This window comes from Panicum virgatum, chromosome 1K (assembly GCF_016808335.1).
Source record: "Panicum virgatum strain AP13 chromosome 1K, P.virgatum_v5, whole genome shotgun sequence".
NCBI lineage: Eukaryota > Viridiplantae > Streptophyta > Magnoliopsida > Poales > Poaceae > Panicum > Panicum virgatum.
The window spans coordinates 22549852-22560510 of record NC_053136.1 but is presented as its reverse complement, the minus strand read 5'-3'; the positions used below and the strand labels follow the sequence as shown (position 1 = coordinate 22560510).

Here is a 10659-nt window from a genome sequence, read left to right as displayed (position 1 = left end):
AGGTTGCGGATGACCGCAAGAAGCAGGAGCACTTCATGGAGGGTCTTGAGGACTACCTCCAGTACGCGCTGCTCAACCTCCGCTTCGACGACTTCAACCATCTGGTTGACAGCGCGCTCAACACGGAGCGCAAGCACCTGGAGATGAAGGACAAGAAGAGGAAGATTGTCCCCATTGCTTCCGGCAGCAACACTCGTCCTCGTCTCCAGCCACCCCAGCAATACCAGCAGCAGCAGCAGTACCGGCCTCCCCAGCAGTACCAGCAGAGGCCGCAGCAGTACCCGTCTCGACAGCAGCAGCAGGCAGGTCAGGGCCAGAGGCTACCGGCACCTTCGGCTCGTGCTCCACCAGCTCCGCCAGCACCTCAAGCTCCACGGCAGGCAGCTCCTCCTGCAGGACAGCGGGCTCAACCCTCCTCCTCTCCCTCCCAAGCAGCGGCCCACACCGCACCCCGATCACTCCAGCGTTGCGCCTCGCGATCGCCCCACCGCTGACCAGCGGGTCCCACCGGTCATCCCCCTCCTCCCGCGTACCTCGTCGCCCAGCAGAGTCCGGCTGAGATCTCCGCGGGCCTTCCATCCTTGCTCCCTCGCCGAGATCCTCGGCCCTTCCCTCTTTAAACCCCGCAGAACCCCTGCGCCTTCCCTTCATCCACGGCCGCAGCCCAAACCCTAGCAGCAGCCGCCGCTACCCCGGTGATCGAAGCAGAACCGCCCGCCGCCACAGGTGAGCGTTTCCTCGCACAATTGCTTGCCACCGACTTTGCTCCGGTCACGCTGACCCTCCCACCGCCGACGCAGGAATGCCCCGTGCCGGTCCAAGGAGCCCAGGAGCCCGGGGCGGCCCCGTCTCGACCTTCCTCCGCGAACTCCGCCACAACCCGCCGCCGGACTTCGCCGACGACTCCCCTACGCCGCAACTCCGTCCACCACAACCCCTCGGTGAGCACCCCAGAGCACCATGCCTCCTTTTGCGCTAAGCCAATTAGGCCGTAGGCCATTCTGTTGGCCAGGCACCGCACGCTGGCGCCTCGCCACCGCAGCTCCGCCATGGCGGGTGCCTTGCAGTGCCTCCCAACCCCGCGCGACCCTAGTTTTAGGTTGCTCTTGCCCTGCGCTTACCCCACGCGCCCTTTGTACCCGTTCTCCAGCGCCGGCACAGCCCGAACGTAGCAAGCTGGCGGTTTCCCGACGACAAGGGCCACCGCCGCCATTGCCAGCACAGCTCCGCGCACCTCCATGCCCCGCTCTGTACTCAGGTGGTTTACGCGTATCGCGCTGACCATCCCAGGCCAAAGACCCGCTCGGTTTGACCCTCGGCTTGCCGAATTTGGCCGATTCCGGCGATCCCCCGCCGCGGGAGCCCTGCTCCGGCGAGTCCCGCCGCCACCCGCGCCCCCAACTGCCTGCGACCACTCGATCTCGAATCCACGGCCTAGATTAGATCTAGACCCGAGCCGCCCTGAGCCATCAGATCGAGATCCGATGGTCCCGATCTGAAGATACCATTTCGGCCTGGATTTTTGTTAACGAACCCCCCATCTTTCTTGATATCAACCCGCAGTCCATTTCTTTTCAAAAAGGAAAAGCTATCTGTCACTCAGGTGATTTGAAGACTTTGCTCACTCGATTTGCTGTGCGGTCCGATCTCATTTTAATCCAATCTGCGCCCTTTGTTTGTTTTGGTGCCATTTATCTCAGTGATCTGCGGGCCCTTGTTGTCAGCCTTATTTATTTTTTTGATCCTTTCGTCTGCCGCTTGATATTTCTAGCTGCTCTATCCCCATTCTTCTTTTCAGTTCCATTTTGTTTTCTTCCCCCTTGTGAGCTCCGCTCCCTTCCTAGCTCGGCAAGGTGAGGCGATTTTCAGGTTGTTGTCGTCTCCTCCCTGATTTCTTTTCGATTTGCTCCCTTGTTTGTGGTTTTTGTTGTTGATTTGATCTGCTGAGGCGTTGCTGCGGGATATGAGAGATCCCAGCAGGCGGCCGGCGCATGCATCTGATCCGGCCCCTCCCCTTGGATTGGACCCTTCTCTCTCTCTCTCTCTCGCTCTCTCGCTCTCTCTCTCGCTCTCGCTCTCTCGCTCTCTCTCTCGCTCTCTCTCTCTCTCTCTGCAGGCATGGCATGGGCGTGGTTCCTCCCCAACTGTTGTTGCGTTTGGGGATTGGGATTCCATTGTGCTCGGCCACGGCCAGCTCTAGCTGCTGTCCTCTGAATAGCTAGCCTGTATCTCGTCCTCTCTCAATCGATTTCATTGGCGTCTAAGCTGCATGCGTGTGTTATGTGTTCTCTGCTCTCTCTCTCTCTCTCTCTCTCTCTCTCTCTCTCTCTCTCTCTCTCTCTCTCTCTCTCCGCTGGAGCGCGCATGGCGGCCCACGTCGGAGGCCGCGCGTCCAGCCACCGAGGCCGAGGACGAGGTGGCGCTTGGGAGGGAGCGGTGCCGGGGGGCGTGGTGGTGGTGCTGTTGCTCACGTCGGCGCCCGCGCCTCTCGTTACTGTTTCGTCAGGCTCTATCGCCGCCGTTCTATTTGGTTGTATCTATGACATGTGGGCCAGCTCTCCATTTGGTGAATTCTCAGACCCCTTTTGATGTACCTATCGGGTATTCCTGTTTGTTGCTAATATAATCTATATTAATATGTGACCATAGCACTAATATCAGTGCGTTGCTTTGCTGAATCTTCTTTAGCTACTATATGTACCTGATTCAAAGCATCCATGTTTTTCTGTTTATTTCATTTTAATGTGCATTCTGTCACTAACTAATTCAATTTCCTTCGGTACTAAAATATTTTTTAAGTTACTGACAGTGTTCCTAAGTCTTATTTACAGTGTTCATTACACTGTCATTTCAATGTTAGGTCATTGTAATTGTAGTGGTTGACTTGATTTTAGATGCAGTAACCTCTGCTTCCTGATTTGACTGATTCTATTGCATATATTTACTTTTGTACCTTTGAGAACCATATAAATTTGATTGGTTCCGGTGCATTGATTTACTTTTGTACTTTTGAGAACTATGGAATTATCTGAAATACCTTTTTCATGTTCAAGCAATTTGTTAGTCATATTGTATTAATCTAATTCATTTATTTCATCAGTTGATTCAAGCAAAAGGAGTTCGCTGTGACCAAACCAGGGCAAAATTTGAAGTATGGGAGGCCTCGAAAAGGTATTGTGATTTTGCCTTTCCATGCATGTTCTCTCATATTCCTAATAGTTAGCTTGATGTTTAGGTATATGTATTCATGTTGTATTATTAAATTAAATTCCTCTTGGGATGATTCCTGTATTGATGTTTATGTGTGCCCTCTCTGAACTGTAAGTTGCAATTTGTATTGACAGCTTTCTGTGAATGTTTACGTGTGTCTTGTATGAACTGTAAGTTACCATCACTTTTAATTATATTGACAGTGCTTTTCTTATAAAATTACAGTGGATATTATACTGTAAGTTTCACATGTAGCGGGTGTAATTTTGTAGAATCTGACATTTGTATAATCTGAAAGTTTGCATTTGCATTTGTGGGATTATACAATGTGCCCCATAATTTTTGAAATTATGTATTCCATAGAAATATTTTGAGAACTTTGTATAATCTGACAGTTTGCATTTGCATTTGTGGGATTACACAGTGTGCACCTAATTTCTGAAATTTTGTAATACATAAAAAATATTTGAGAATTTTGTAATTTGGCATCTTTGCATTTGCATCTGTGGGATTAAACTAGGTGCCCCATAATTTTTGGAATTTTGTAATCCATAGAAATTTTTTGAGAATTTTGTAATCTGACATCTTTGCATTTACATCTGTGGGATTACACTGGGTGCCCCCTAATTTTTGAAATTTTGTAATCATATAGAAAATTTTGTACATTTTGTCTTCTTGTTATTTCTTTTTTTGTTTAAGTCAAGGTGCCCCATAATATTTTTGTTTCAGCTCTGTTTGAATTTTGTAATTTGGCATCTTTGCATTTGCATATGTGGGATTACACTAGGTGCCCCATAATATTTGAAATTTTGTAATCCGTAGAATTTTTTTTTGAGAATTTTGTAATCTGACATCTTTGCATTTACATCTGTGGGATTACACTGGGTGCCCCCTGATTTTTGAAATTTTGTAATCATATAGAAAATTTTGTACATTTTGTCTTCTTGTTATTTCTTTTTTTTGTTTAACTCAGGGTGCCCCCATAATATTTTTGTTTCAGCTCTGTTCATTCTAGTTCAATGTGATTAGCTGATTGATTATGTTTTGTTTTTTTCCAGTTATTTGCACTTAAGCAGAATGCTTTTAGGAGGGATCTTGTTTCCTGTGTCGGCTACATGCCTTTTCATGAAGATGTGAACCAGCATCCAAGAGTTATGAAGATGATATGAAGTTTTTGCTATATCTTGAAGAAAGAAGCTAGGCCTTTTGCTGTGCAGTCTTTTGGGAGCAAGTTCTAGGTTATCAGATCAAGTTCTTTTGTCTTTTGTTTTACTCCTTGTTTAATATTGGTTTGTTATTCTTTTTAATACAACTTGTAAGGGATATTAACCTGTTAAAACTCTAAATTATCTTATCTCAATGTCCTATTTATTTGTTCCTATAAAATTTGATATTTCAACTTCTAAAGTATATTAAGTTGAAGTATATTAAGTTGTTAAAACTCTAAATTTGTTCTTTTATGATTATTCAAACTTATTAATTTTTCATGGTTCCCGTTCTGTAAAATATAAATATTTTAGCTCTTTTTGTGCCTTCTATTGGATCAGACCCACATTTTCAAAATGTGGATTCTGGTGCAATTTTGTTGTAGGCTATATTTCTTATTTTGTTGTATTATTTATTTTTTATCAAAATCTTGTTTTTGAGTGTCATCTATACCAAGAATCACTCAGTTGTTGTTTGTCTGCTATATTCGAGTGATTTGATGGGCTTCCTCACTCGGGTGACAGAGTCTTCTGATTCACTCAGTTTTCTTTTTGGTTTTGTTTCGTGTGATTTGCTTTGTCTTTTCACTCGAGTGTAGATGCCCCCCAAATCACCCAAGCAGGCTATAGACAGACCCTACATCAACGGTTATTTGACGTGGAGGACAGAGAACGCAAAAAAGCATCGCACTAGCGAGTGCAGACACAACTAGTCGGATTTTGATTAGGAATTCAGAAGTTCAAGTAATAGTGTGCTGAATATCATGATTATCACAATAATGTTACGTACAAACCCAGGACATAACTAAACTTTAGTAAATGGGTGGTGAAATAAGAGGAAAACAAAGAGACAATGAGCCAGCATGCAGACACTTTCAAGCGCCGACCAGATTGACAACGGCCATGATGAGAGCAAAAGCAGCAATGGTCCTCGTCCACCCCGCACTCCCTCTGCCAGCCGCTGCGTTCTCGCTGTCTTCTGCCTCCTCTCCCGCTGCCGCTGCTGGCTCCGCTGCCACGTCGCTCTTCGGGACACCACCACCCTTCTTCCGCGCGCTCGCCTTCCCAGCCGCCGCTCCGGCCTGTCCCGCGGGCTCCGGCGCTGGCGCCCCGCCCTTGTGAGACGTACCGAACAGCTGCTCGGGCAGCAGCACATCGTCGACGGAGTAGACGGCGAGCGGGAACTTGGCCGACAGAGTGCTGCTGATGGGCACGTCGACGACGCCCGTGGACATGTTCACCAGGTGGCTCGTGGTGGTTGTGGTCACGTTGATGCTGTACATGCCGCCGGGGCCCGACGCCTCGGTGGGCAGCGGGTTGCTGGCGGTCTGGAAGGTGGTGACGCTGTAGTAGCGGGGCAGGACGTGGTACAGCAGCAGCTGGATCTTCTGCTGGTCGGTGAGGCCGTTCAGCGTGCCGGTTTTGAGCTTGGTGAAGGCGTTGTCGTTGGGCGCGAAGAAGGTGAGGCCATCGTACGAGTTCTTGAGCTGGCTGGTCAGCTGCTCGGAGATCCGGGTGGCCTGCAGGAGCCGGAGCAGCGTCGAGTACTGCCCGCCACTTTCAAGGATGCTGGTCAGGTTGAGCTCGCCTGGTGGGGATGGACCTGGAGCAGGAGCGACGACGTCGTCGGCAGCCGCAGCGAAGAGGAAAGGGAGGAGGAGGAGAAGGGGGAGGGCGGTGTGAGTGTGACAGGCCATTTGCGTTGCGCGTTGGTGATGAAGTTGGGAACACTGTGGAACTGAGGATACAGCGAGCCAGTGTGGCAGGGTGCTGCCATGGTCGGGGTTTTGTAGGGGAGGTGGATGTGGTCCGTGCGAGTCAGGGCTGCATGCAGATTTGGAGGGAAGCGGACTGGGGTCCACGGTAACATAAAACTTCAACTGCTAACAGTGAAAAGTAGTTGGAGCTATTTTCGGCGGTGTGATGAGCTGGCCAATGTTTAGATGCATGTATACAAGGTGCATTAATATAATGTGAATTGGCATTTTCTTTACTGAAATATGTTACCATATGTTGCCGCAAAACTCGGCGCAATAAATCTCGTGGAGTACGACATGCTAAGGTTTGGGAGCTCTGCTTATCTCCACTATAGGTTCGGAGCGTGCAAGTTATTTTGACCTCAATTAACAGTAAAAATAAATTTAATTAGTAATTAATAGATAATCTATCGGCTGGTATTCGAAATAGTTCCATAAGAGTGATATCTGTCATGTAGTCCGATATACCAACAAGATCATTGGCTTTAAAGCCGATTCTCGTGCAATAGCTAGAACTAAACATATATACAATTATAAATAAATGCATCTAGCTTGTTAAACTTAATTTACTATTGTTGGAAAAATAGACAACTGTAAGTTTAAATTCCGAACTAGATTTATCATGATGAGAATTAAACCTAACATGCATGACTCTAACATACTAGACAGTACGTATATCATAAACATGATCTCAGAAAACATGATTATGAAACAGATCTGATCACAAAATATGTACTGTGCGGGAGCCGCCGGGAAGACGAAAGGTGCAGACGAGACGAAGACGGTCCTTCGAACGGAGCGCAGCAACCGGCGTTGCAGACGACGGTACGCCGCAGCTCCTGACTTGGACGGAGAATGAGCCGTGGCGAAGAAGATGAGCAGTCGCGCTTAGCGCTTCCCAAAAACCTTATTCGCCCTCTCCCGGTGCAGGATCACAAGAGCGAGCGGTTCCGGAGACCTGCTCTCCCATTCGCCGGTGCACGCCGGCGCTCGGGATGGAGAAGACTACGGTGGCGGCGTAGCAACGAGAGGAGGCAAAACACTAACTCAGATTAGATCTTCTTATGAATTCCCAAACCTTGGGGACTCCACGTATAACGATCTATGGTGCACTTTTTCCATGAGGGAGGTGGTCCGTATTTAAAGGGAGAAAAACCCCCTACACCCTCGTCCATTAGCAATACGGGACTAATAGATGATGTACCTCATCTTAGCGCTAACGGGCCTTTGAGATTTATTAGTATTATTTATATGGGCCAAGCCAATAAATCTAATAATCCCCCACCAGATCTCAAATACTCATTTATAGATTTTGCCTGTTTCTCACTACTGTTTGACATACCAGTGTTTTAGTGAGGACTGTTAAGTTGAACTCTCACCTAGAGCTCCAAGCTACACTTAACCACAAAATGAACAATAGACTATGCCTTGAATTGCAAGTTTGGTGTGAACAAGTTTCACTCAAAGTCATAACCAGTACATGGCTGCCAGTAGCCTTCTCCGCGGGTGGAGCATATACGTCGTACTCCCTGGTCTCTTCATGAGTTTACTAGAGATCACCCAAATCTCACAGACTGTAATGTTAGACAGTCAGACTCATATAGGTGTGTTCTTTCAAGAATGCTCTGTAGGACAACACCTTTACTCATTAGAGCCAACAGAAACACATTAAGGCAAATAGCCAACCTGCCTTACAGCAACTGAGAGTATTGCATCTTTTCTTAGAGAGGGTTTAACCATTACTCTCCTCAGTTCACCATCAGTTTGTTCTCCCCAAGTCCTAATTCACGGGATCTCCGATCACATAGGTTGGGTTACCACTGTGGCAACTTATACGGGTCTCATACCCATCTCCCTTGATGCACTATCTATCACATTCCGTGATAATCCTTTTGTAAAGGGATCTACCAGGTTTTTGTCTGTTTGAATATAAGTCACACTTATCACTCTAGAGTTTCTCAACTTCCTGACAGACTTCAGTTGTCTTTTAACATGTCTTGATGACTTTGCATTATCCTTAGCACTGTTCACTTTGACTATCACCGTTTGATTGTCACAGTTCATAAGGATGGCCGGCACTAGTTTCTCAGCCACAGGCAAGTCCATCAAGAGCTCACGCAGCCACTCTGCCTCAACAGTGGCTGTGTCCAAAGCAGTAAGTTTTGCTTCCATGGTTGACCGTGTCAAAATGGTCTGTTTGCAAGACCTCCATGATATCGCACCACCTCCAAGGGTAAACACATACCCAATCGTGGCATATAGCTCATCAGCGTCAGATATCCAGTTTGAATCACTATATCCCTCAAGCACAGTAGGGTGCCCAGAATAGTGAATCCCATAACTCATAGTACCTGCTAGATAGCGCATAACCCTTTCAAGTGCATGCCAATGATCAGTACCCGGGTTTGGCATGAACCTGCTCAATTTGTTCACAGCAAAAGATATGACGGGTCTCGTTGCGCTAGCTAAGTACATGAGTGAACCAATAATCTGCGAATATCTCAGTTGATCTTTGGCAATTTTCCTGTTCTTTCTCAACATCACACTAGGGTCATAATGTGTTGGAGAAGACTTGCTGTCGATATAGTCAAAACGGCTCAAGACCTTTTCCACATAATGGGATTGTAAAAGAGTAATCCCATTCTCAACATTAATAACCTTGATGTTAAGGATAACATCAACTTCTCCTAGATCCTTCATATCAAAACTCTTTGAAAGAAAGGACTTGACCTCATTGATCACATCAATGTTTGTGCCAAAGATCAGTATGTCGTCCACATACAAGCATAATATCACTCCTCCACCCCAACCATAGTGATAGTACACACATCTATCAGTCTCATTAATGACAAAGCCCGCAGAAATTAAAGTTCTGTCGAACTTCTCATGCCATTGCTTAGGTACTTGTTTCAACCCATACAAAGACTTCAAAAGCTTACACACCTTTTTTTCTTGACCTTTCATTACAAATCCATCAGGCTGATCCATGTAGATCTCCTCATCCAACTCTCCATTTAGGAAAGCTGTCTTAACATCCATCTGATGAATGATAAGACCATATGAGGCAGCCAAGGAAATTAATGCTCGAATAGTGGTCAATCTAGCGACAAGTGAATAAGGATCAAAGAAGTCTTCGCCTTCCTTTTGTGTGTACCCTTTAGCAACAAGCCGAGCCTTGTACTTGTCAATAGTACCGTCAGGCTTAAGCTTCTTCTTGAATATCCACTTACATCCTACTGGCTTGCAACCATAGGGTCGTTCAGTGAGCTCCCATGTTCCATTAGAAGGAATTGAGTCCATCTCACTTTGGACTACTTCTTTCCAATCATCTGCATCTGAAGATGCATATGCCTCTGCAATGGACGTGGGAGTATTGTCCACAAGGTACACAGTGAAATCGTCACCCAAAGATTTCAATCCTTTCTCTCTTGCTCCTTCTTGGAGCTTCACTGTCATCCTTCTCTAGGACATGCTCATGTTCATCGGATTGTTCAGAAGACTCGATAGGTACTGCAGGTTGAGGAGTTATCTCTGTCGAAAATCTAGAATTGCTATGCATATCTTTCATAGGAAAAATATTCTAAAAAAATGTTGCATCACGAGATTCCATAATAGTATCAACATACCAATTCTAAGCGCCAACCTGATTAGAAAATCATGTGAGTTTGCATTTCTTACACGCATCTTTATTCAAATAAACCCTAAACCACATTTCACTTGTAGAATATGCAAGATATGCTTTTGAGCTAATATGCAGGTTGCAAGCACACTTTGGCCCGACATAAAATCACAGAAATTATCAGAGCACCAATTCAGGCTCAAACGGACCAAGTGGAGCCTAAAGACCAAGCCATACCAGCTTAGGATAGGCCATACCCTAGAGTTAGGACAAGAGGAGGTCCAGGACAGCCTGCTGGACGAAGCTGGGGGGCGGTTGGCACCCCTGGGCCGTTGGCCGACCAGGCCCGTGGGCCCCACCGCCTCAACTTCACCACGTGTCACCTCCTCACGGGCTCCCTGTTGGCATTTCTTAAGTCGATACCAGGTTTGCGATGACCTTGGTAGCAACCTCAGAATTGACTATTGGCGGTCCTTAGTGCAATCACTAGAAATGAGGGCGCCGAACCCATCCTAGCAACTGCCCCCAAGGGGTGCCACTCTCGTAGTATAATCAATACGATTACAGATGGATCCGCAAGCGCACGGATATTGTGACACCCTAGGTGTCTGCACAGTAGAATTGCATCTATTTTATGCATCATGTGAGTAATTTGCTTGAAAAAGGATCTTATTATGAATATAGAAGGTTATATGTGTAATTATAATTTTATGCAAGGTTCTTTTTATAGTTTAATTTGAATAGGGAGAGCAAATATTGCTTTTGTGGAGGGTTTATTTGCAAAATTTAGGGTAATCATTGCTTGGCAGGGAATTTCATTTTTCAGTCCAAATTTGAGGTGTTTTTGCAAGGGAAAAGACAAAAGTCC

The 10659-nt window shown here is 46.4% G+C and overlaps 1 protein-coding gene and 1 long non-coding RNA gene across 2 annotated transcripts; one reads left to right on the top strand and one right to left on the bottom strand.

Moving 5' to 3' along the window:
• The first annotated feature begins 1820 nt into the window (after positions 1 to 1820).
• Positions 1821 to 4575, top strand: LOC120651791. Its single transcript, XR_005666324.1, has 3 exons — positions 1821 to 1869; positions 3101 to 3171; positions 4269 to 4575. It is a non-coding gene; the product is annotated as an uncharacterized LOC120651791 (long non-coding RNA).
• Positions 4576 to 5154: 579 nt separating this feature from the next.
• Positions 5155 to 6184, bottom strand: LOC120699816 (fasciclin-like arabinogalactan protein 6). Its single transcript, XM_039983899.1, has one exon. The coding sequence runs from the start codon at positions 6110 to 6112 to the stop codon at positions 5291 to 5293; it is 822 nt and encodes a 273-aa protein (XP_039839833.1). The 5' UTR covers positions 6113 to 6184; the 3' UTR covers positions 5155 to 5290.
• Between the last annotated feature and the right edge of the window lie 4475 nt (positions 6185 to 10659).

Coding starts and splice junctions, on each gene's coding strand:
- LOC120699816 (XM_039983899.1), bottom strand. CDS start 6,112: ATGGCCTGTCACACTCACACCGCCCTCCCCCTTCTCCTCCTCCTCCCT.